At 41.2% G+C, this 27,339-nt stretch overlaps 1 protein-coding gene across 2 annotated transcripts in view; it reads right to left on the minus strand.

Moving 5' to 3' along the window:
* Positions 1–559: 559 nt before the first annotated feature.
* Positions 560–27,339, minus strand: part of LOC121524865 (zinc finger and BTB domain-containing protein 7C) — a 37,946-nt gene continuing 11,166 nt past the window's right edge. The window contains exons 1-4 of one of the 2 annotated variants that reach the window (XM_041810401.1): positions 15,159–15,496; positions 4,428–5,181; positions 2,944–3,617; positions 560–2,470 (exon numbers count right to left, since the gene is read on the minus strand). In XM_041810401.1, coding sequence (XP_041666335.1) covers positions 1,846–2,470; positions 2,944–3,617; positions 4,428–5,162 — 2,034 coding nt within the window. In that variant the 5' untranslated portion in view covers positions 5,163–5,181; positions 15,159–15,496 and the 3' untranslated portion in view covers positions 560–1,845. Of the gene's footprint in view, positions 2,471–2,943; positions 3,618–4,427; positions 5,182–15,158; positions 15,497–27,339 lie in introns of those variants that run through there. The other variant, XM_041810402.1, reaches the window with a different exon arrangement.

Below are 27,339 nucleotides of genomic sequence, written 5' to 3' on the forward strand. Positions count from 1 at the left end.
ACCCAGCATGCCAACATGCAGACACTCTTTATCTTACCTTTTCTGAAACATGGCCATCACAGCCAAAACAACATCACCACCTTCAAAAGACCCAGGCCTCGTACACACAAGCCGCGGGTATCTGATACTACCCACCCTAGCACATGGCTTATAATAGAATATAAACACTGTGAATGTGAGAATGTCCCATGCTATCCCTAAAAAAACGTACAAAAATTAAAGAAACTTAGATTAATTTGAGCTCCAACTAAATATATCAGAGGGGAAAAATCAACTGTAATTACAGCTATTGCCTACTTGAATTTTAAAAAAATCAAACTGCAAAGTTTTAAGAAGTAAAATCCAGCAAAAATGACTTCAATGTCTGCAGTTGGATTCTGTTCAGCACCACGTTATGATTTTTTTAAAGCCAAACTTAAGCTTACTATTTAAGAAGTACCATCATCTTAAAAACTAACATATATATCCTGAATTAAAAAACAAGTATTCAGTCCTCAGAGCCTCACACATTCACAATAACACTCCCAAACAACAACAAAGTTCAACATTTAGTGTCTTTATAAAACAGATTTGCAAAATATAGCCAAGGCTCATTCATTTAAATACGCATAAATAGCAAGAAAATACTTTCCCATTTCAAATCATTTTTGAACGTCTTTGTACACAAATCAGAGATGAACATTATATGAAAAAAACAGGGGCTTCAGCCCTCCTGATCTGATGCAGCAGAAAAAACACGAGCATACTGTGTAGCTAAAGCGGCATTTTATCAGCCAGAAATATACATCCTCTCAAGACATAAACATTAAAACAAAGTCGTATTCAAGTCTGTGAAATATTAAAGTACACGTCTTTGGATGGATGCCTCAAAGTCTTTAAGAGCAATATATATATATATATTTATATATATATATTTATATATAACTTTGTTTTACATCATCAGCATTGCAACCGTATTTAACACCACCATGGCCAAAAAGTTTATGTACAATAGTGCAGACGAGAGCTTAAATCAGAACAAGGCAGTGGAGGAAAGACATAATCGAATATCCCGATTTATCATCCTGACTTCAAGTGGGCTTCATTTGTTTTTGACGATTACTGAATTATCATGTTTGAGTATTATTTAATAATCATGTAAGAACTAATCATACATGCAGGGCAAGTTCTGGACGTTGCCCCATTATTAATCAATTTTTTTGAAATAAAACAAATATGAAACTGTACTTTAGGCTTATTTATTTTACAATAATGTCTTTATTTGTATCTACTCTGCTTCATTTTTATTATTAAATCGAAAAATTCATGTACAACAAAACCTTTTTGGTTGTTTTTGTACATGAAATAATTAATTTACATGCATTATAGTCTCTAATTCTTCATTGTTTAAATAATAGGTACTGCTCTGGGTGTTTATTTCTATTTGTTGCATATTCATACCTATCAATATTGAGGCCTTATATCAGCTTGCATCGCAGGATTTTGTACTTTCTGAATTAATAGCATTTTAGACAACATTGTAGATAAATAAAGCGATTTATATATAACACTTCTCTGATATCCTCATTAGCAGTGTCAAACTGTTCACGTCTTCTCAAATGCTGTTAAAAAATTGTAAACATCCACAGGCCTGAAACAAGTATTCAACATGACATCTGTGAAATCATCTAACTCGACAAACATAAAAACAAATAAAAATCTGTCTTAATGCTGCCACTTCAGCAGGTTTCAAAGGTTCATTTATCTCTTTCACTTTTTAAAAAGGTGCTTTAGCGTCCTGAAGCAGAACAGATTAGAGAGACTCTGGATCTAGTCCTTTCTGTTTTCTCTTCTTCACACTGTGGTTCATTTGGCCGGCTCAGGGATGGGTGGAGCACGCTCCAGTCTCATGGTCCAGGGGTCAGAGGATGGGGCGTAAAATGGAGAGTGGTTAAGCACTTCTTCTCCAGCCAGGGCGAAGGCGAACACTCCTCTCTGCCTCCCTGCGCCTGCCGTCTCCTCCTCCTCCGCAACGTGCTTCCCTTCTGCTTGTCGTTCCTCCCTGCTCTCCCTGCTCGCACTGTCCCCGCTCTTAAACCCCAGAGCTCTGCTCCCGAGGCCGAGCATCTCCCCGAGTCCATGACTCTTGACTCCTGGGTACGGAGAGCTTAACCCATTCTCCTCAAACCGGTTGTTAGTAGCAGTGGGGGGGCACAGGAAGCTGCTGGTGGGTGTTGATCGCCAAGCGGCCGGCTTTCGTCCCCGTCGGGGGCGGGAGATGCGGCAGCTCTGCCTCTTGATGTGTCGATGTAGGTGGTCAGACCGTGTGAAACTTTTGTAGCAGTGCTCGCACTGGTATGGACGGACGCCCGTGTGGATACGAAGGTGGTTCTTCAGGTCGTAGTTGTGGACAAACTTGGAGTTGCAGTGGAGGCAGATGTAAGGGCGCTCACCCGTGTGCTTCCTCATGTGGATCTTCAGTTTGTCTTGTCTGTGAAGGAAACAAAACCACATGTGTTGACAGAGTTTGTTGTGGGTGGAAAGGTTCACACATGAAATGCAAGACTGCTTTTCTCTTCTCTTTTAGATCTCGACTTTTATGACAAAACAGGAAAACCAGAAAAAAGAAAAAAGTTATTTGCAGAATGTTAAAGTTGTGCCCTAAACAGCTGGAAAATATGCCAACGCAGGAGGAAGTAGGTGAGCAAGATTGCACAAATGCAAAGAAGCTAATAGAGGGGGATTTCCGCTTTCAGCTCTTTGATATTCAAATCTTTGAGGTTGATCTAAACAGATCAACCTCAAAGACAGAGCATGGGGTACTTTTCCAATAACCTTGCTCTTCTGCTTAACATACTTCTTGTGGTCAAAACATTGTAACTGGAGCTCTCAAGATAATCTCTACATGGCTCGAACACTGAAACAGAGAAACAGTGGCATTATGAGTTCTGTTCCTTTACATACCTGGTGAATCGTACTTCACAGATTGTGCACATGTATGGTTTCTCTCCAGTATGCGTCCTCATGTGTCGAGGGAGTTTCCCTGCCCCTTGGATAACCTTGTTACATATCGGACACTGCTGAGATGCTTTTGGCTTCATCTTCCTCTCCTCCTCCATCTGCCAGGGGGGGAACAGCGCCCCCAGTTGGGACGCAGAGCTCAGGAAGCTGAGGTACGACCGAAAGTCTGCTTCATCTTTTATTGGAGCCAAAGCATGGCCTTCCGGCGGTGCTGACCCAGCGTTCACTGGGCTTCCCAGGCCAGACCCCACAAACTCCTTCAAGAAGTTTCCTTGTAGTAGACTGAGAGGAACCTCCTCCTTCATCTCCTCCTTGATGATCTCTCTTTTCACAGCTAGATCGAGGGGCCTGGAGGCTTCATGGGGGGCAACGGGAGGGAAGGCGTGCGGGAGCCGGGTTTGTGGTGAGGTTCCTGCATGAGGGTGCTGGTGGTGGTTCGGGTCCAGAAGCTGTTTGGGGAAGGCCGGGAACTCGGCAGCCCACATGGAGGGATAGAAGCCTGGGAGGAGAGGGGAGAAGTTGGCCCTCCTGTCCAGTGTTGGCATACGGGGGTAAAGCCCTTCTTGGAGGAGGGACTCGATGGAGAAATCCTTCAGTGCCCGACTCTCTATACTCTCCTGCAACAGAAGACAGAATAGTCAGCCTTTTGAAACAATGGAAAAAGCATTCCAGGTCTTATTTTATGGGTTGAAAATACAAGACAATGTAAGGAAGAACGCTAGATAAGGGGTTCTTGTATGAGAATACAGTGACAACACTATGGAGTCCACAAAACCTGACAATGGACACCTTAAAGGTACTTATCTTGGATTACCACAGCCACTTGCTTATGACAAAAGTAAGACTATCATGAGGGTCATTTTATGAATATTGCAGTCATCAAGTTTTAGATAAGCCACATTGCAGTTTCCTGATGATTCCTATGGGTTTGACTAATGTGCACTATTGAATTAGACAGCAGATTAACTGGACAGTTAATCAAAATTAAGATTGCAATATGGCCTCCTGCAGAAGGTGCAATATTTCTATAACTTGGAATGCATGATAAAATACCAGTTGAATGCTAAAAAAATTAAGCATAGATGTTTTGTCCTACACATAATGCAAACATAAAAGTATATATGCTTTAATAGTTTGCAAAATAATCAAAACAATTCATATCAAATTTGCAGTATGAGTCAAAGTAATCACAATTAGATCTTATGTAAATTAATCCATTTTCTTATATTTTATATTAAAGAAAATAAAGTTTAGCATGGTGTAAAGACAAGAAATGAAGCTTACAAAATATGTCAACATCAAAGAAATCAAAATCTGCATTTAACATGTTGAGTTCACAGTAAAGGTTTGATGCCTCATCCCTAATAAGAATGAAAATCAACCAACAACATGGTATGAAGAGCATGTAGAGCATGTAGTGTATTTACCTGTTTTCCTCTCATGGTGTCTGGAGACTGGGACTGGGACGACTCTCTGTGGAGGTCGAACTGCTGCTGGAACTGAGAGGTACCTGGAGGCGAGGAATCCTCCGTCCCCGGTGGCGTCTGCTCCCCCCTGCTCTCCAATGACTGCAGCGACCTCTCGCTGACATTGTCTTCCTCCTCATCCTGCTCATCTTTCCTCGACCCCACATCCTCCTCTTCATCCTCCTCCTCTTCTTCCTCCTCCTCGTCTTCCTCCGCGTCCTCCTCTTCTTCCTCATCCTCTTCTCCTTCCTCCATCGCTACTCCTCCACCTCCTCCGCCTCCTCCACCCCCGCTGTCCATGATCTCCAGGCAGACGTTGATGATGCAGGGGATCTCCAGCATTTGAGCCGCGTTCAGGATCTCTTTGACGTTGGACGCCGTCACGGTCAGAGTGGAAGTGTAGGCAAACTCTAAGATGGCAGTGAGAGACTCTGGAGCAACAAAGTCGATTTCATAGATGGCAGCTGTGTGATGGTGGTCTCCACCGTCACTGGTGGCCACAGTGAAGAGCTTCTTAAAGTACTGGCTGCAGGCTGCCAGCACAGAACGGTGCGTGCGGTACTCCTGGTCGCGAACGATGAGAATGACATCGCAGAGCAGCCCGTCACGCCGCTGCTCATTGAGACTGCAAAGGACGTCACTGCTGTGATTTGGGAATGGGATCCCAATCAGGTCCTCCTCTCTGTGATGCACCATTCTTCTCTTTGTTGTTTATCTATAGAGAAAGAGAAAAATAATGGACTATTTAGAGAACATTTTTTAAGGTCAAGCTGAAAAAGATGTTATTTGTGAGAGACACATTTTGCTCTTTAAATCTGATGTTAACAATAAGATAGTCTCTTGTTTGAAGCCTCTTGTGTCGTGCTTTTATGCTTGAGTACAAGAGAATGGGATCTGTTGTTGTGAAAGATTAAACCCTGGATGTCTTCCCAGAATTAAACAAATAATTCAGTGAATTTTAAACAGTTTTGAGGTTTTTCTAAGAACCACACAATCAAGAAGCTGCATCAAAGTTTCTGAAACTGGAGCCTGTCTATACAAATTCTAAAAGGACAAGGACCATACTGCCAGACAGACAAAAGAAAGTACAATAAAAGGACCTCAAAATATGTTTAATACCTGATAGTCAAACCAAACATTTGGTTCATGTTGTACTGTTTGTTCTCAGGTCTAGCATTCTCAGAGATTTTGATCCCAAGGAGAATTCTTGAGTAACCAAAAATTAACACATTAACAAGGAGATATCACGATATCAGGAAGGTGCCATCAAGGTGTGGATAACAAAGCCACAACTCTAGGAAAGGAATTGAAAATGAGTCTTAATCAGCAGCTTGTTTCAACTTTTTTTTGTGCAATTCATTCCTAAAATCCTTGATAAACTGGATATTATGGGTTTTTCTACAACATTTAGACCATGTCCTTTGATTTTCACTGGATTTGACGCTTGGAACCTCCACTTTTCATAATGACGCTGATCAGCTAATAGTCCCCATAGTTTACCACTCTGTTAGCTCTAAGCATGAGAATCAAAATATGGTAGCAACATTGTACCAACTCCTCCGATACCTTCCCCACCAAATTACAGGACAGATTTTAGGGTTTCATCACGATACCTTGCAGCCCCAGTGGGATCCCCCAGCACTCCACAGGACTCCCAGGCCCCACCAAGGACTTAGTCACACTAATTGACACATTTACTTCATTGTTTGTCTTTGATGCAATGCCAGCATACGGATGTTGTTTGAACCGCTCACATAAAGAGGTTACACCCATTTACTTTACTAGGGTTGGGTATCATTTGGGATTTTTCTGATACCGGTGCTGAATCTTTACTTTGTAAATGGCACCTGAATCAGTACTTCTTAGAGGAAAAAAGTGTGTTGAAAGTCAGCAGGAGAAAAAAAAAAGCTGCCTGGGTATCTTAAATGATTTGCAGAAATATCTTTATAAGATGCCAACCAAACATGGGATAAGAAAATGAACCAGTGTTACTTAACACATAGATCACACACATTCCATAGCCTAGTTTTGCCTTTCATTTGGGGTGGCAAGATATCAAATTAAGTATCAGTATCTGTGTTGTAATTTGATCCAGGAGGTATCGGATGTTTTGGTACTGGATTTCGATTTGTATCTCTATACTTTACTTTAAAGTCGTGGGTATGTTTTTGGCACAAGCATTCATCATGGGGCCACAACCCAGGGCTGGAAGGGTGGCAGGTGTCAACTCATGGTGGCACATGTGTTGCTCAGCAGCCAAGGCCTAGTAATACACCCAGAAACTGCAGGTGGTTTTCGGCCCCTTGGGACATCCACAACATGACGAGGGGTTTATGGCAACCCTAGTACCTGCCTGGACAGTATCATAGGCTGAAACCACCCCTTACTTTGCCTCTAAGATGTGGACTTTGTTGTTTTATCAACAGATTATTTTCCCATGCCCCTGGTGACATACAAGGACATCCAGAATACCGCTAGGGTTGTGTCAGTCCTCTTTCTTTCTCGCCTGATATTTCCTTTAGGGCAACTTACTCACCACATCTACACATTAATTCAACCTCAACTTTTGGCCCAAACATGCCTCAAAGTTTTTTGCAGTATTTTATGTTCTGTTGGCATTTTATTGCATAATCATTTACGATACCAAGATGGCTTTTAATGAGCCGCCAACTTTGAACAAAATTATTTTTCTCCTACAAATAACATGCTGGTCATTCCTTTAACTATTTTGTTGCAAAATGGATACACAGTTTTAAAAGGCTCTGATTTAAAGATAATCCCTGGGTAAGTCAAGCAGCACACTTTGACTTTTCAGGAAGGACATGGCTAGGAACAATTGGATAGAAACATTTATGACAATGCGTACTGAATACAATCAAATTAGTTCAAAAGCAGTTAATACATAGTAGCATGAACCGGAATATGAAGGTGCAAAAAGGTTTATGCTATAAAGGAGGAGGCTGGGGTGGAGGAGGGTAAGCTTTGCCAACAGCAGCAGCATTAATGCAAGCAGGGATTAGTGAGAAAATAAATCATATTTAAACACTGTTGTTCAGAGAAAAAGCTGTGATTGGCTGTTAGAGCTTGGACACTATAATTGGGATCAGCTGGCTGCCAGCTGATTACATCTGGACATATGACTACTTCATTGATTCAGGCACCATCTAGGCACTGGCACCATTTAAAAAGTATCACTTAGCACTGTTATAGGAAAAAACTCAATACCCAGCCTTTGGTAGCTACATCTGTAACAAGTTTTGTCATCACACAACTAGAAAAGGAAGTAGAACAAGAGGGCACTGAAGACATGTCATAGCCAATAAAAAGCTTGATTATAAAGCACTTATTTTAGCCAGCAACAGTCTGTATATCAGTTTGAACTGCCACTGGTGACGAGCTTGATAATTGAAGGAAAATTTGAATCTGCAGAGGTTCTAAACCAAAACTGATATTGTTACTAAAATGAGTGACAGTCTCTCTTTATTAAAATATACTGTAAGCGTGCTTGTTTGTGTGCCATCTGTGCAACACAGGCAACAAGTGGTAAACAGCACATCTCATTTTGGGTGTTTTTTATCCTTGAATCTGCAGTCACAATTTCCTGTAAGAATGTGTCACAACAGTGTGAATTAGGGAAACCCATCATCTTGATTAGAAAGAGACGACTTTTTCTGCTGAACAAATAATGAGGTCCGATGATAAGTGTGCTACGTGTGTTTGTGATGTCCATCTCTTTTGTCTCTTTTTACAGATATGAGCTTAAAGAAAGCTGATGCCCTTGTTTGAAAAATAAATAGAGCGATTGGGATGTGGTGAGCGGCAAAACGGGTCAGATTGTACTCTAGATACTGTATCCTGTCAAAACGCTGACTTTGCAAACACCTTCATTCGATTTACAGCCCACTTCAGAGCTCAATGCTGCATGTGTTTTCTCTTTTCCTTGACAAATCTTTGCTGACTTCCTACCTGTTGATTCACTCGGCGCTTGTTTACAGTTACAGTGCTAAAACTTCCTCTGGCAGGCTGCTCATTCATTCACATCTATGAATAGAGCTTAAACTTAGACGTCCACACTTGGTGGTCACTGAAGGCATGTGTAGATAAATACTTTGAAGGGGGACCGCTCACCACAGCTGCATTGTTGACTGCCTCTAAATGGGCTAAAACCACGCAGACGCACATGCACCAAGTGTCTAGATTTTTTTTTTCTTGCTGCAGTGAATCACACCAGAGGAAAAAGAAAGTGTAGTAGAAAACCCCATAGTTCGACTGCAGGTATATAACTTGGCTGCCAATCTCATATGTAGTTTATTCATGTCGATCTTGTTGCTTGGTAACTGTTGCTGTTCATACCATTGATACAACTTGGACATAATTAAGCTGTCTATATAAAAGGGGCAGGGGCTAGAGGGTGGTATAAGATATTTCTGAAGAGCTATCTTGAACTACCTCAAAGGCAAGGTAGAACAAAAGAGTGATCACATAAAGCGAAAGTGGATGTTCTGCTAATAAAATGCCACATTTGAAACAAAAAATACAAATTTTAGAGGGGGAATCCTTTTTTTTACACAAATCTTAAAATGTAGCGCTGATTTGTCATCCCTCCACAAAGACAAGACAATATTTCCTTTTTAAATATTTTCACACTATACATTTATCATCCATAAAAGAAAAAAAGCTTGGGTAAAAGGTGAGAGAATCTCCAGTGAGAGCGAGGGAGAGATCAGATGGCCCTAAAAGTTCCCTAACAGGTTGCACAAACACCAGCGGAGGGGCCCCTCCCTGTAACAGCCTGCCAAGGCAAACAATAGTGCAGAGCTTGGAACAACACAGAGTGGATAAGAGGCAGAGAAAAAGAGTCAGACTGGGAGGGCTCGGCCAACCCGCTGTCACTCGTTTGCTCTCGATCCATCCCACCCACTCCTGGAACTATGGGACACGTGCTGCTGTTGCTGTTTGTTCGCCTGGTGCCCCAGTAGGCACCACTCCCCTCCGTTCCCACTGTTTGCCCGCCACCAGCTAACGCTAGCTCTTAGCGGCCGGCCCCTAATTACAATGTGGAGAGGATCTGAGGAGGATGTGCCACATAGACAGGGAGGGGAGGAGGGCACAGCTTTCCCACCACAAGGTCCTGGAACGACATTTCATCAGCCAAACAGCGTTAACCCTTTACACACAGATGAATATATACCCCCCCTCCACCCATCGGAGAAACCAGGGTGGGGACGGCTTGTGAAAGGCCTCTGATAATTACCATGTAAGTCATTCAGCGGCTCTTTATCCATCTGACTCTTTAAGCAGAGTCAGAGAAGGACAAGCTGACTTTATTTCTCAATAAACTCATAAACCTGCCGTTACTTCTGTAGGTGAGACAAGTTTAAAATGAATAAAAAGTCAAATTTCGGCTGATCACTGAATCATGGCAGACAGCTGTCTAGTAATGGCTCTGGTTCTGCTTGAGGTTTCTGCCTCATTGTTTGATAACCAATTTTTCAAAAAGGTACATTTTTCCTGACTACTTTAACCTACTATTTCTTTGTTAGGTGACATAAGTTTCACATCAATAGTGTACAAGTCCAAACATGGCTGATAGTTGTCCACATATTAGTCCAGTTTGGCTTGAGATTAATGCATGTTAAAAGGACTGTTTGCCATCGGTGCTTCAATGGTTGGCTGCTGTTGTATGGATCCATTTGACTTACTGGACATGCTGCTTTTTAAGCCTTTCAACCTGTGACTCTTCTTAAGGTGACCCAAGTTTTCAATGAGTGATAAAAGTCCAGTTTTTGCTGGTTGCTCAAACATGGCAGATTTCTGTCCACAAGTGACTTTGGTTCTTCTGGAGATTTCTGCTGTTTAAAAGAACTTTTTCTTTTTCTGCTGCTGCCAAGTTTCTCCGATAATGTTTGAAAGAAGTTATTTTTCTGACTTGATAAATCAGTCAACCTAAGATCACCTCCTCAGGAGACATAAGTTGTTTTTTTTATTTTTTAAAACATAATTTATAATAACCAATAATCTTGACCCTTTTTAGGAGACATAAGTTAATTGTTCAATTAATTGTTTGAACCTAAGGACATTGGTTCCAACCTGGGGTCCAGGACCCCCTGGGGGGGCGCAAGGCTTTGTCTACTCAAAGTAGTCAAAGTGAGATTGGCATATATTAACTAAACATTCAAAACATTGCTTCAGTTTTTATAAACATCTTTTGGTGGGATAAACATGTGTAGGCTTATTTTCTCACGGTTTGTTGATAAAACAATTAAAATTGTTTTTTGTTTTTTTTTAACAGCAATCCATCACTTTATTATTCCTTTGGGTCTTTTGGGGGCCTTGGCTTTTCTTAGACTCAAGTACGGGGGCTCTAGGGAACAAACAAAGTTGGAAACCACTGTCTTAGCACTTTTAACCTTTTTGAAACTGCTCATTCTGCTTCTTCTACAGTTGACCAAAGTCTGAAGTAAATTGTTAAAGTCTGATTTGAGCTAGTCACTTAAAAATGGCAAATGGTTGTTCACCAGAGTGTCTGCTTCTGCTTCAAATTTCTGCCTGTTAACTTTTTCCTTTTTGCTGCTGTGAAATGCGTGGTCATTGGTTGATTATAGTCTGATCCCTGTATATATATATTTTATAAAGGTACCTTTTTCTGAGTCAATATACTGCCATTATTCTTTAGGTCAGTGATTCTTTACCTCAGATTCAGGGTAGTGAGATAATTTTAGAGGTCGCAGGTGGTTGTGGGGAAAAAATAAGATTATAATAATCATATGTTTTCATTTTTAATGAGGGTGGTTTTTACATGACAACGCCTGTTCCAGTGATAGAATTTGCCGTATATTTCTGTTTTATAGGGCTGTTAGGAGGCTGTTTTAGGCGGGCACTATGCTGGCTGCAGGCGCCCTCATGGTGTCCACACTGGCTGCTCATGTACGGCCGTCTTGATGTTACCACACGCTGCCTCTTTGCTGTGCAAGGTACTGCTGTCTGTCCTCTGAAATTTCTAAATAAATGTCTTTCTTAATAAAGGAGAGCTCACACTTCTCAAAACAGGGACAAGGTATCACAGCAAAAACAAAAAAAAATCAGGTCTACTCGATCAATTGAGCAGTTTTAATTTGGTGCAAATGTGTTTTTTTTTTTTTTTTTGCATCATTTTGCAAATAGAAAATATATAAATACATTAATCAGGCCTCTTTCTTTGTGAGCATCAGAGCTGTTTTAATTAGGGGCCGTGACTCAGAGAGGTTGAGAAGCTCTGCTTTGGTGACACCAGTACCGAATATTAAAAGTCAAATGTTGGTAGGTCATTAAAATCTGGCAGACATCTGTCCAGTTCTGCTTGCGCTCTCTGCATGTCAAAAGTTTTGTTTCTTTTATTTCTTCTTTTTTTTATTGTTATTAATTAATTTAACCTGCAGCAGGGATGCACTATATTATTGGCATGAAATTGGCCAATGGCAGATGCTCTTTACAGCTGATAATTTGACTTTAAAAATTGTGTATATCAGCTGTAATCATTGGCTTTACATCCAATAAGTTAGTGGAGTTTTCAGCTGGACCAACAGACCTACTTCAGCTGAAGTCTGTTTTGTCACTCATCATCATGTCTTTTACTCTAAAGTGTATTTAAAGGACTGAAAATTGTTGATTTGTTCATCCTCAACCTCTAAATTGTATGTTGCATGGACTGAAATTTGAGGTCTGAGCTATGTTTGCATTCTGGTATCGGCTAAAATTAATTTGTAAATATTGGCATATCAGCAAAAATCCAATGTCGTGCATTCACAATTAATATTTAAGAAGTAATATCCTAGGATATAGTTTGCTTTTATCTGGTATGATATTCTGTAAATAGAGTTGTTATAGTGCAATACTCCACTGAAGTGCCTTTTTCTGTTTTCACACATGCAAAACTGAATTAATTTCCTCCAAAATCAGTTATTTTAATGCCTGAAAACATTCATAAAGAGCTCAACTCAATTATTAAAGTGACCTCTAATAAACAGTCGTGCCTTTCTCCCTGTTTTGGCTTCGTCTCCTCTCATGCCTCACTTAGTCACTAACACTTTCAACTCACAGCACTCCCACCCCAAATTATGTGTCACCTCCATTCACTGTCCTCTTTTTCCCAAGAACTTCATCTGCTTTCCGAGCTCTGACCACCAGCACCACCGCCCCCACCTCTTCCTAATCATCCTCCTCCTCTCCTCCTCCTCCTCTTTCCCGCTCCTGTTGCAGCACTATCATCATTACGCTCCAGGTAGAAGCGGCTAACTTGTCCCCAGCCCTGACCGCTCAGGCCACAAATCAGCAGCTAATGTCCATCTCAACCCTCGTCACGGGCAGACACTCATTTGGCCTCTAAGCTACAACAGCCAAAGCCCAGTTTATCCCTGTCAGGCCGGTTCATCCACCTGACCCTCCTGCTAAATCAGCAGCAGCCCAAAGTTTACTCCTGTCACCAAGTGCCCATAGCAAACACCTGCTAAACAACTGTCACAGACGGACAATTGCACAGCCAATAAGTGATGGTATTGACAGCCAAAACTCTCCCTCCCTTATTAGGAGAGGACGTTCATTTGACCTGATGTGTAAGGTAGTCCATTATCACCTGTGAAACACTGGTGCACCTGTTCCTCAGTCCCACAATTTTCTGCACACACAGGGGAAGTTTGTACATCTGGTTTTAATTGCTGTCAATTTGACCAGTAAATGGCATGTATAATGCCAATTATAAAACATCTGCTGTGCATTAATCTTGAAAAATAATGTGAAGACTGAATTTAGCATTTAACTGCACAAGTCTTGTTTAGAAGTTGAGCCTTTTCAACTATTTTATTATGAAATTTACAAAGGAGGGGCCACATTTTCACAGCTGAAGATCAACGTAGGTTAAGGTTCTTACTGTGCTTCTTTTTAAATGCTCAAATAAAGCCAAGATTTCCTTTTTTGGTAGAAAATCATCCAAAAGTTTGACCAATTTCCTAAAATCTTGCAGCACTGACCTTAATTCTAAAAGAATCCTTGTGCAGCAGGCATGCTGATAAATCCCTTATTATATTTCATTAACAACAGCAATTAGGTCAGCAAATATTAAACAATTAATACCTTTAATTAATACTTCATTTGTGCTCATTAAAAGTGTGATACAATGAAATTATGATAAAAAATAAACACTGAATCTGGCCTTAAGAGATCTCCAGCTTGATTCAATTCACTGTGCTCCTTAAAGAGCCTGTTTGCACTAAGTGTCTCCTCTGGAGCCTTCAGGGGGGCCCACAGCTACTCACCATTATCTCTCTCACCCCCAAAGTAAACAAGAGTTTGTAGTTTGCAGCTGGAAATCCGTTAAGAGAGTTATTAAGAGCGATTAAAAGAGGATATCGACCGTGAAACGAAGAGCAGATTATTTCTTCTTCTCGTCATCTTGTGTTTGTCCTCTTCTTTGTTTGGTTTAAGACGCCAAAATGAACATGGCTTAGTACAACAAGGGATTAAAGCATGTTATGAAATGAAAAAATTACTTTATGGAGCTGGGATATTATTGCAATTTCATTATTAAGCCTCGTTTTAATGTGTATTCTTGTTTTATAGTTTGAGCAGAGTCCCTGGAACAGGATTCCTGTGAACATTTCTAAAAAAAAAAAAAAAAGTTTAAAAAAAGAAAAGGGTGAAAAATAATGAGTTTGGATTCTAATCTGTGGTGTAATGGAAGATCTACCTGTAGCTGATGATAGAATCACAGTAACAAATGTCTTTAAGCACATGTCATTGGTTTGACATTGATTGCTGTAAATTTCCTGTCAGAGTTTTTCTTGAGGGGGTGTTTAACTACATGTAGGAGTTTAACTACTCATGATAAATCTAAAGGGACTTGATGAACATCGGCAGCAGAATCTGCTCAAAGTCGTCTTATTTTACTTCATCATATGCTGGTAATTTTTTTCTCTATAGTAAGTACATTTCTACCTCATTTATGAAGTCCAAACGAGCGTTAATATTTAAAAGAAAGCAGCTGTTAAACACTTGTGATGGCAAAACTGGTCATAACATTTTGTAACTCCATGAGGTAAGAGGTCGATAAGCTGGCCAACAACAAGTGTGATGAAAACAGTAATTTACAGCTCAAGCTTAAATCCATAACATGTTTTTATTTTGTCCCCAGTCACAAACATCCCCTTTAATGCATTACTTTTCACCTGCGTATTTATTTTGGACTTAAAGGAGAATGTTGTGTAGATATGGAATACCTAAAATTGTAATGTATAATTACCGTTGGAGACAAAACACATACTTAAGTCCACTAAAACTACTATGTTTGACATTTCCAAGACGTGCTGTGACGCTATAAATGCACCTGCTATTTAAGGAATTTTATAGCTCAATATTTACACAAAATAATAACACAAGTCTTTAAGTGACTTTATTGACCTGTTTGCACCTTGTCAGGCCTTTATGAGCAAGCTCCTATAAACACCTTGTAAATAGGGATAGAAAGTGATGCGTGTAAGCACTCTAACTCAAGTGCGAGCTTGCTCACACTCCGTAACAATGTGACCGAAATAAAGAAGTTAAACGGACAAAAACACACCCATGTGCACGCTCAAAAACTCTGGCACCCACATGAAATCACACATGTCTTGATACGTCTCCCAGCATTCCTCAGCTTTCAGCGAGCATCACCTACCGTACCTTAAGCTTCTTGATTCGCCTCACGTGTCTTTTGTATTTCCAGACTTCTAAGAGGCTCCGGGGCTCCTCGCTTGACCTCTCTGCATCGCCCTTTTTAATCGGAGCACCTCTCTTTTCTCTCACTGCCAGCCTGTCAGTCAGTCAGTCAGTCAGCCGGGGCAGTCAGTCCATTCACAAGCTCCCCACACCGGCCACCGATGCCCATTCACAAAAATAAGAAAATAAATAAATAAGTCAAAAACACCCAGGGAGGAGTATCCAATGGAGGAGAGGCGAAGCAGCGCACCGGAGGAGAGACGAGCGTGATTCTTGGTTCTGCCTGTGCAGCCGAGTGTGGAGTTAAAGAGTCAGGCTCACTGTTGTGTGTGGCTCATGTAGGACGAACGAGAGAGAGCGAGGAGGAAGGGAGGGAGGGAGGGCAGCAGCACTCCACTGCGCTGTGGAGATGTCGCACCACTAGTTTTTATAGCAGGGTGGGTAGCTGGAAGATAATAATACCCCATCCTCCTCCACAACACAAGTTAAGCGCACTGTGTAATAAGCCCATGGCGCAGACACCCTCTGATTTGGGTCAGACAAAATGAATTTTTAGTTGTGTTTGAGAGGATTTTTTGGTATAAAGGGACCGGGGGGGAAGAAACTCGAAGGGGTTGTTTGGGGAGACAGAGGGAGGGTTAAAAAAAGGATGGGAGGAAGGGAGAGAAAAGTTTGGAAACTATTTAGCGCACCTCTTTCAGTTTGTCTCAAGCTGAGATAAAGAGACATATAAGACCAAAAGGCAGTTAGTTTTGTTTCTACACCTGTTAAATATGGACCCCTGCCATCATTTTGAATGCCTTTGCTCTTAAAAGTTAACATAACAGCTCACATTGAAGCAGACTAAAGATCATTGGCACACTGTTAGTCTATAGTGTTAATTTGAACAGAAATACTCCTCAAAATCTGAGACAGAACCAAACCACAAACCCAACAGTATCCTCTACAAGCGTCTGCCTTCTTTATTGAAACTTTTTTTCTTTTAACCAGGTTTTAACGGCCAGGCTGAAGAGAGCAGAAGGCCAACATCAGACTCCTGTTTTGAGTCAGAGAAGCGCCAAAGCAGAGCAACTGTCTGTGAGCGAGACACCACCTTGTTGGGTCGAGAGGAGGAGGAGTAGGAGGAGGAGGAGGAGGAGGAGGAGGAGGTAAAAGAGGTGTAAGAATGAGCGTTAATCTTCAGTATAGAAGAGGAAGCCCGTTCAGCTTGAATTCAAGGGGGAAAATTTACTGTGAAGTGAAGGGAGAGACAACAACAAGAAAGTGTTCTACATCCAATTCTGCCTCCTTCAGCGTGAGCGTATTTATGTCACACTCACACAGGCCAAGTGTTATGACATAGCACATTCAAAGGATGTGAAACAGCCATTGGGCTTTCCTGTATGACATAATGAAACCACACCCTTTGTAATATATCTCTATAACAGAGACAACTTTTACGCCTCACTAACTTATTTTGGGATTTTTGTCCTCTAAAGAGGGCTAAAAATGAACCAGGAGCTAAAATTAAAGCTCCTGTGCAGAGTTTTAACTGTTCTTTAAATTGACTTAAATTTATACTTATGCCTATTTGTGACCCACAAAAGCAAGAAGACCATCAGCAAGAACATGAATTTTTTGAAAAACATTATTTTAATGTCTGGAAGTGCTCTATGGGCGGGAGGTGGTGCAGGAGGCAACTTAATACTACATAGATCATTGGGGATCTCTGTACACCTAAAACTGCCAGTGAGTCAATTTTAGCCATTATTTGAGTGTATTGACTTTCACAAAGAGCCCCGATCAAGAGAAAGTTAAATGTACATATATTTGTTTAAAACCACGATTAGAAACATATTGCACATCAATGTATTAGGACCACCATATAAGATAAAAAAATTAAGATGATCCATTAATTTTTGGAAGAAAAAAATTAAAGTTTTTGGGGGAAAGAATATACAATTTTGAGATTATAAAGTTTTTGTTTACAGTTTAAAAAGTTGTAAATTTTGACATTAGACACTCAAAATTTGAAGTTTTTTCCAAATTAGGAATTTACAGCAGTGTACAGTAAAAAAATGACGAGAAACAGAACTGGAAACAGTGGTTGGGTTGTTAACTTTTATGGTTGACGTACATTTACAACTTTTAAAGTTGAAAAATTCATTTTTTTTCTTAGATTAATGACTTTTTAAGCTTGAGATTTTTTAATTATTACTTATTACTATATTCATTTTAGTATTTTTTCTAAAGCAGCCCCATTACCTGAGCCACGGCAGTGCAGGGGTTAGTGCTGTTGCCTCACAGCAAGAAGGCCCCTGGTTCGCTTCCCGGTCAGGGCCTTTTGTACGTTCTCGCTGTGCAGGCGTGGGTTCTCTCCAGGCACTCCGGCTTCCTCCCACCTCCAAAAACATGCTCATTAGGTAAATTGGTGACTCTAAATAGGCTGTGGGTGTTAGTGTGAACGTGCCTTGTTGTCTGTCTCTATACGTCAGCCCTGAGATTGACTGGCGACAAGTCCAGGGTGTACCCCGCCTCTCGCCCAGTGACAGCTGGGATAGGCTCCAGCCCCCCCGTGACCCCGAATGGGATAAGCAGTATAGAAAATAGATGGATGGTAGCCCTATTACACTCTCTTAATAATAATGGATAGTTTATACATAGATCTTTTTCAAGAACAAGTGTCTGTGGGCCTTTTATGTTTGGATTTTGTTAATGAAAACAACTAAAATTGATGCATTTGTACTTTTTTCCAAGAGGGTCCTGGGTCTGCTTAACTTTTCTTAACTTTTAGAGAGAAGTCAAAAACTGACCAATTTAAATGTTATACATACAAGGTCAGACACTGGGGGGGGGGGGTGGGGGGGTGGAGCCTATCCCGGCTGTCATTGGGCGAGAGGTGGGGTACACCCTGGACTGGTCGCCAGTCAATTGCGGGGGTGACATATAGAGACAGACGACCAGGCACACTCACATTCACGCCTACGGGCAATTTAGAGTGATCAATCAACCTAATGAGCATGTTTTTGGTGGTGGGAGGAAGCCGGAGTACCTGGAGAGAACCCACGCGTGCACGGGGAGAACATGCAAACTCTGCACAAAAAGGCCCTGACCGGGAAGCGGACCAGCAACCTTCTTGCTGTGAGGCAACAGCACTAACCCCTGCGCCACCGTGCCGCCCCCAATTAAAAGCAGCTCTGGGTAAATATTGGCAGTTCTAATTTTGAAGTCCAAAGACTTTTTTAACAAGGAGTAATATTTTTGACTGTGAAAAGTTAACAGGAAGATTTTTATGTCAGAAAACACTACCTGCCAGAGATAGTATATAAACAGGGACATAGTCACAAGCCTAGTCCACAAGTAGGAGGGCATTTTCTTAAAAAAATAACAAAGGTTTACCTCTTCCATATTCAAAAATAATCCTGTCCAAACATGCATTATTTTCAAAAACATCTTCATCCACATAAAAACGCACTGCTGTAAAGAGCACTCCCTGTCAACAGAACAGTAGTCCATCCTTCACTGTGTGGGCAATCAGCTTATTTAAAAAAACACAATGATGTCCTAAGTGCAAAAATTCTCTTGTTCCTCTGTTTTGACTATTTCTGTTTCAAAGTCGTCCCACCTACCAAGTCTCTCTCAAGATCAGGTTTGTAGGCAGGCGAGTTCGTGTTTCAGTTTCAGCAGCAGTGACCTCCATAGTTTATTCAGGTGTTTCTGTTCATCAATATAGTAGGAAAGCAGCTCTGTTGCAAGTCCAGTTAGCAAGTTTGGCCTAGTCCACCTCTTCCATTGAAATTAAAGTGATTTAGTAACACACCAGAGGTGAAAACAGAGGAAACACCATTGGTACGATTCCTTTGTGCTTTTGTGAACCTGTCGTCCAGACTCTGGCGTGGACAAAACAACAGGACCTAGACTGATTGAAAAGGTCGGTCTCAGTCCGCTTTTATTCAGAATCTGGTGCGATTGTTTGTAGTGAGAACATAAATCAATCTCAGTCCACCCTAACTGCAGAAAACATCTTGGTTCAAACCAGGTTCTGTAGTCGGAGATGAAGGACCTTCAGAACAATTGTGCAAGTCTTTTTTCCTTTCTCTCATCAGGCTGCTGTCTGTTATAGAAATATTTCAAAGGTAATGAACATCCAGCATTTCCCACACAGGCTTCACCTGGGCATCAATCCCAGGTAGGTTATGAATGGTTAATTCATTTTATTTTTGGAGAAATAAAACAATCCAAGATCATTATAATAGACCCACACTTTTTGCTCGATCTGCCCCTCACTATGAAAGACACACACATTGTGCTGAGGATGCCTGTTACCTAATTCATATACGACTCAACTTGTTGTTTTTGGATTCAAAAGCTAAATATTGTCCTCTGATGTGGTTTGTGCATCTGGAAAAGCTACCATAGAAAGTGTCTGGGAAAGGCAGGAATTTCCAAATATTCTGTTTATTTCCCTCCAATATGAATTCTGTTTATTCATATTGGAGGGACGTTGTGTCTGTCAGGTTAATGACGGGCCAACCAGAGCGACAAGCAAAATGACATTCTGTGCGTGTGCTACTCTTGAGCTGACAGGAGCGTCTCAGTGAGCAGAATTGATGCTAAGGTGGGTCGGGAGATGTGCAAAAATGTCTTCTCTGCCAAGACAAGCTTTTGTTTTGGCTCTTTGCTCTTGTTTTAAAAAGACATGTAGTCCAGTTTTGATTAAACTGCCAAACATTAGAGCTAACAGCTACCACAGCAGCAGCCATTGGATACGCTGTTAAACCCCACCTGTAACAATCGCAAACCCATTCCAAACCTGGCCAGAAGAAAAGCAAAAACATCTTTTCAGTCTTGAAAAGCTCTCAGTGTTGCTCTCTGCCTTTGTTTTAATAAAGAAATGTGGTCCAGTTCTGAAAAAACTGCCACTGTGGCTACGTCTGAGCGAATCAATCCACTAGCATCTGTTGTATACAACCACTCACACAACAACCACCACCATCCTTTAACTCTCACAAACTCATGCCAAGGCAGGTCAGAAAAAGAGCAAAAACATATTTTACATCATGAAAAGCTTTTAGTGCTGGTATTCTTTGTTTAATGCTGAAATGTGATCCAGTTATAGTAAAACTGACACGATGCTAAAGCTACATTCAAGGTAATCTTGGAGGCAGATATTGCAAACGGCTTCGAGTATAACTAAACCCCACCAGTAGCTACCTCAGCGCTCTCTTCAGATGATGCTGATTGGTCCAAACAGCGATCTGTTTGGCACAATCCATGTGGCTTGGAGCTTTTTAAGATGGATTTGCCTGATTACAGAGATGGAGTCTGGCAAACACATCTGCTTTGCAAGGTTAATGTTTTGATGCTTTGGCTGAACTTTAGGCTACATTGCTCCACACTGCCCCCATGATCGGCGCCAGTATAGCCATGTTTAATCAGTATTATCGGATAGAAGAAACAGATGAAATGAACGCAGAGAATGGACAGAAAGCTCCATCTGTATCTGTACATTGGTTTTGTGTTGTTTATGAGTAGCTGTGGGCACAGGATTTCTACTGTAAAATTTGGCATGGTAACATGGATATGTGTAATACTCCCTGCACTTCTGCTGTCTGCTTCTATTGGACACTCGAGGAACTACATTTTTGCTCTTCTGCATTGGCATCATTTTCCAGCCATGGAGGCTGATGCTTGAAAACCAAAAGTTAAACCAAAAGTTCCTCACAGGAGCTTAGATAATTAAATAACAATTAAAAAACAGTCAGATCTATGTCTTGAAGGTAGAATATGCAGTCAGGCATTGTTGTTTTAGTGGCTACTGGACCTTTAAGTCCACTAAAATACGTCTAACCATTCATAAATCATGTCTGACAATCATACAGTGAAAGTAGTCGAACTGTGTCGAGCTAACCTCCACAAACAAGATCAACATCAGAATGTACATCAGACTGCTATGCCCACTTCCCCCCTGAGGGAAACATGGACCAAAGCAAACCACAGCCCATGCCCTGTGGGTTTACACTGTTTTGTACAGGGTGAGAGCTGAGGCCAGCTCACATTGGCATCTCATATATATAAACAGGGTTAGCCACTAACTGCAAGCAGGCCAGCCAGACAGCCAGAAAAACAACACCCGCCATCCTATAAGTTCGCCTATCTATTCTAGATGTGCCGCTGCCGTCATAGCAACACGCAGTAAGTGGTACCTGTGTGAGCTCCTTTGTTCTAAATACTCTAAACCTGCTGAAGACTTTACTGCAAACCTTCATAGGCTACGACTGACACAAAACAGAGGTTGAACGGTGCACTAATTTGTTTTGCAGCTCATTTTTTTGTGCTAAGGTGCACACAGTGAACATGATGACAGCAGATTCACATTTTGTGAGCCCAATTCAATTACAGTAATGCAAGCACAAGAGTGATTTCATAATTTTATGGGCAAAGAAATCATCCCTGAGCTTCAGTGATTTTGCAAAATGGAAATGATAAAAATAGAGCCATAATTTGTAGGGCACCAAGTCACAAAGAGTTTCCAAAAGGCAGTAAAATAAAGCAAAATGTCATCAGAAAGTCAGGTTTAAAAAGAAAAAAACATGTCTGTGAAGTGGAGGTCAAGCACCGACCTCCCCACCCCCCCTCCATCTGTGGATTTTAGGCTACACAAAGAAGTACAAGAAGAGCCTGGTCGCTCAGTCTGACTGCGACGGCCACAAGGCGTGAGCTTACAGGGGGGCTGAGTAAGAGTCATCTGTTTTGTCTGTATGTCCGTCTTTCTGTCTGGCGTCTCGGTGTACCTGTTTACTGCCACCTGCTGTGCCCAGTGAGAGACATGAACCAGGGCACCAGATTGGCTTTATGGAGGGAGGAGGGGGTGTGAGGCGTTGTTACATAAAGTTCATATCAAGCAGACTTTGATGATGGGCTCAATTTGGCTTAAGGTTCAAAATCACTAAAACAGAGAGGAAAATTAACAGGAGAGCATCCTCAGTTTGAGGCTTTGAAATGGTTTGTTTGTTGGGGTTTTTTGTCTCAAACAGAACTTCTCATTTAAAATTCAATATTAAACAAGCAGTGCAACCAGACATTTACTGTAAAATCCAGCGTATGAGACCTTTTTTAAATCTAAAAAGTTGGCTGCAACATTTACACTGATATGTATACCACTATTATGTCCTGAGACAAGTGCTGTCATGACCGCTCTCATTACGTTGCACGTGACCTTATGCTATTGAAACCACCCTGATTCATTGTTTATTGAAAACAACTGCTTTACAAAGTGCTTCGATGTATGGCCGCAGGCCTGACTGGTGAGGGTTGGCCAGATGTTTGACCATCTTTTCTCCCTCATTAGGTCATTATCCTGCATGTAAAAATATGAGGGTATACTGATGCTCAGATGCTCTTTGTAGACCATAATCATGTTTGGAGCAGTAAGTGTACAGTGATATGTCAGTGTTACAGGACTGTTGAAGACTTCCCCTCCCTTTGCAGCTATAACAGCATCCACTCTTCTTCTAAGACTTTCCACTAGTGTTTCTGTGGGAATTTGTACCCATTCATTCTGTAGAGCATTTATGAAGTCAAGCTCTGATGTTGGGTCAGAGGGCCTGCCTTGCAATCTCTGTTCCAGTTCATCCCAAAGGTGCTTGATGGGGCAGAGGTCAGTCAAGTTCCAACACTCCAAACTAAAACGATGTTTCCTTATCGATGCTTTGTTTACTGGGGCACAGTCATGTCGGAATAGAAAAGAGCCTTCCCCAAACTGTTGCTACGAAGTTGGAAGCAAAGCATTGTCCAAATTTTCTTGGTATGCTGAAGCATCAAGACTGGGCCTAGACCAAAGCCTGAAAACCAGCCCTGTACAATTATCCCTCCTCCACCAAACTTTACAGTTGGCACAATGCAGTCAGGCAGGTAGCATTCTCCTGGCATCCGCCAAACCCAGACTCACCCAATTCACTGTCAAACAGAGAAGCGTGATTCATCACTCCACAGAACACCTTTCCACTGTTCCACCATTCAGTGTCGGTGTGCTGTACACCGCTCCATCTGACAAATGGCAATGGGCTTAGTGATGTGAGGCTTGCATGCAGTTGCTCAGCCATGGAAACACTTATATAACTGCCATTAGAAGTTCAGAACTCTACAGCTATGGAATCAGCAGAGGGCTGGTGACTTTTACACACCATGCCCCTTAGCAGCTGTGAGTTGCTGTTGTTCCTAAATGCTTCCACTGTATGATAATATTCAAACGTCTGTTGACTGGAATATCCAGCAGGGATTCTGTCCTGAGGTGGCACACTATCTCAATACCACGCTTGAAGACACTGAGCTCTTCAGAACGACCAATTTTCTATCACAAATGTTTGCAAATGGAGACTGCATGGCTAGGTGCCTGATTTTATACACCTGTGGCAACAGGTCTGATTGAAACAGTTGAATTCAATAATTAACAGGTGTGGCTAAATACTTGTGTCTATAAGGTGTATTAAACTACTCTGTGAGCATTAATAGTAAAGTTGCAAGGATGCTGGATAAACATTATCAAGAAAGAAGTAATGATGTGGTAGATTTACATGAAATTGATCACTTATTTTTCAATATGAACATTGAGGCTGGGCTCAGTCTAAAGGTCAGAATGTTCAGCCATGCTTAGACCTGCAACTGATTTTTTTAGTCCCCTCCACAGCTGACTGGAACTAAGCCCAAGAGGCAAATGCTAACTAGGGGAGTTTGCATTAATACTACAGATCCAATGTGCATGCATTTATATTTTAAATGGCACCTGAAATCTTCTGAAACTTTGGTGAAAAAATCCTGAAACTTTGAAGAAAACTTTGACAAAAAAAAAAAAAAAAAAAAAGGGAGAACAGGAAATAATTGGAATTGAAATGATCAGAAAAATTCATGGGAGCATTTTGGAAACTTGTCCGAAACAATTTCAGAAAATTCTAAGGAATGTGTTTGGGAATTTTTCAGTAACCTTTGTTATTTCTTTTTAAAGCGTTCATTTGCAATTATCATACTCTTTCTTCAGTAAACTTCAACAAAAGTTGGGCTAAGCATGCAAAACAATCAGTTTGTGCAGTGTGGAGTGTGATACATTTGGAACATAAGCATTGGCCGACAACATTTTCCCCCTAACAATAGCCACTTCATTTAATGTGTCAAAGCCTCGTGATGGAAGGAAATCTTCTAATTGTTGTCAAGAGCAAAGGTGAAAGTCAAAAACCTTGTGATAAAGCCACCCAGGGTGGCGAGTGAATAAAATACTGGACTTGCAAATAGAAGACAGCTGCTTGTTTTCCTTTTCAGTGCATTTTTTAAAACCCTGACCACGATCGTATTCTTGTTACCATGATGACTAAGGTCCCTAACCCGTTACGAAGTAGAGATCTTAACCCAAACCATGATCTTTCTTTAAACCAAACAGTCATTTTAAAAAGGCTGAAACCTCACCAAACCTTAATCTTAACCACGTTGTCACTTTATGAACAGGATTAAGTGGCTTTCTCGAGTTTCATTCTGCAAGTTTGGGCTTATACATGTGGTTTAAAACAAGGGCAAACAACATATTTTAAATTTAGTGACTGTTTGGGGTAATACACCACATCACCAGATCATGGTAACAAATAAAAGTGGAAAAAGAAGATGTATCCACAATAAAAAAGGAGAAAATAAATAAGAAAAGGGTTGCCATTTGTCACTTTCTTTGCTCTACACATAAACTTCTAGATACAGGCTCAAACAATTCCAAAAGTTTGAAAATTTGAAAGTGTTTTCTTATTAAAGGTGTTCAGCCATGTCAGCTGCTGTAAGCCACAACTTACTGACAAACAATAAGAGAACTTTATAACTAAGTGGCAATTCTTATGAAACAAGCAAAATAATAAGGAAAACGAGTTCATGGGAATATTTTGGGAACCCTCCCTGGATTATTGACTACACAGACAGTTTATCTGTCTAAAACCAGCCCCACTCCTGCCCTCTACTCTCTGCCTCCAACACCAGGTGTGGCCTGCTGTGGAAGCAGAGCAGGAAAGGGAGTCAATCATCCCCCCACAGTCCAGAGATAGAGCCTCCCAGGTCTACACCCCTTGTCTCTACAAGTCCAAGGACGCAGACACACTCACATACAGATGCATCATTGCTTCTAGAGAAAGGGAGTCAGGCATGTGTGTAAGCATACTGTACAGTCGCTCCATCACAGAGACACACACCTATCTGTCACTGCTCTCAGGTCGTTAGGACTCACCTTGGAGCATGCCATTCCGGTGAGTGAGGTGAGGGCGTTCACTTTTCTGCTGAGCTGTCTGTTTGTGCTTTACTTTCTCCTGTTGTGTCTTCTTTTGAAACATCCTAATCAGTGTTGGAAGCTTTGCCAGAAGGGAGGTGCTGCATATTTAGAGAGAGTTACAGTGTTTCACAGGTGGATGTGATTTGTTTTATGAGTTCTGGATAAGTTGAACATCTGAAGCTGTGTTTGCTGGGGCTAAATGTACACAACACTTTTAGTCCAAGACAGAATATTACAAGGGAGCAATAAAATGTAAGGTGTCATATAGTCATATCACACTGACCTACACCAAAATGTATAGTATCAAATAATTTCCTATTTCCTACTGTATATTATATCTTGTGCATATTATTGTATTTTATCATATCACATCGCACTGTTTTGTTTCATACCTTATCGTATTGTTTTGTATTGTATTGTATTGAATCGAACCATATCGTACTGTTTTGTATCCTTTCATAGCCTTTGGTATTGTATAATATTATCGTCCATCCATCCATTTTCTTCTACTTATCCGGGGCCAGGTCACAGTGGCAGCAGACTAAGCAAGACCACCCAGATATCTTTCTCCCAAGCAAAAATTTCCAGCTCTTCCTGGGGGGACCCTGTCGTGTTTCCCAGGTTATATATATAATCCCTCCAGCAAGTCCTTGGTCTACCCTGAGGTCTCCTTCCAGTTGGACGCACCCAGAAGACCTCCATAGGGAGGTGACCAGGAGGAGCCCTGAGCCGATGCCTGAACCACCTTAACATGCTCCTTTCCAGTGGAGCAGCTTGACTTTGAGATCTCTCTAGATGTCCGAGCTCCTCATCCTGTCTCTAAGGCTGAGCCCAGCCACTCTTCTAAGGAATCCCATTTCCACTGCGTGAACCCAAGATCGTATTCTCGCAGTCACTGCCCAGAGTTCATGACCATAGGTGAGGGTTTGGGATGAAGACTGACTGGTAAACTGAGAGATTTGCCTTATGCCTCAGCTCCCTCTTCACTATGACGGTACAGTACAGTGTCTGCAATACTGCCAATTCTGCATTAATCCACCTGTCAATCTCACAGCCCGTTATACCCTCACTCGTGAACAAGACCCTGAGATACTGAAACCCCTCCATTTGGGCAAATGACCCCCTCCCCACTGTTTTTTGGCAGGAACCATGTCCTCTGACTTGGAGGTTCTGACCCTTCTTCTGACTGCTTTGCACTCAGCTACAAACTGTCCTAGTGCCTGCTGGAGGTCCCTGGCTGAAGAAGCCAGCATCTGCAAAAAGCAGAGATGGAATTATAAGGTCACCCAACCGAAACCAGCCTCTGGATTCTGTCCATGAAAACCACAAACAGAATCAGATACAAGGGGCAGCCCTGGCCCTGTGTTAAACTATGGCTTTTCCTATGGTGTCATATTGCACTGTTCCCTATTGTACCCTATCTAATTATTTTTGGGCATTCCATGTGATGTCATATCATATTGTATTGTATCTTCTCATATTGTACCACATCATATCAACCTGTATCATATCCCATAATACTTAAAGTAACCTATTGTATTTAAATACAGTACTGTATACTGTATTTAAATACTGTAAAGTATCAAGTTGTATTCTGTTGTGTGATATCGCATCTTATAATATTTAAAAGTGTTTTTGTAGTCTTTATGTTATACAGTATTACACTGTATCATTTGTATTGTTTTGTGCTTTACTTCAACATATGTAGGGCTGCAGGGAGACACTGGCAGATTAACCAAGGTTTGTGTAAAGCAAAATTAAAGCATGCGATTAATCACGATTAAAGAAGATTAGTGCACTGATCATAGATCGTGGTCGATTAATCTTGACAGTCCTAATTGAAAGTGTTCTTTTATGAGAATAAAAAGC

Source organism: Cheilinus undulatus, linkage group 17, assembly GCF_018320785.1.
Source record: "Cheilinus undulatus linkage group 17, ASM1832078v1, whole genome shotgun sequence".
In the NCBI taxonomy this organism is placed as follows: domain Eukaryota; kingdom Metazoa; phylum Chordata; class Actinopteri; order Labriformes; family Labridae; genus Cheilinus; species Cheilinus undulatus.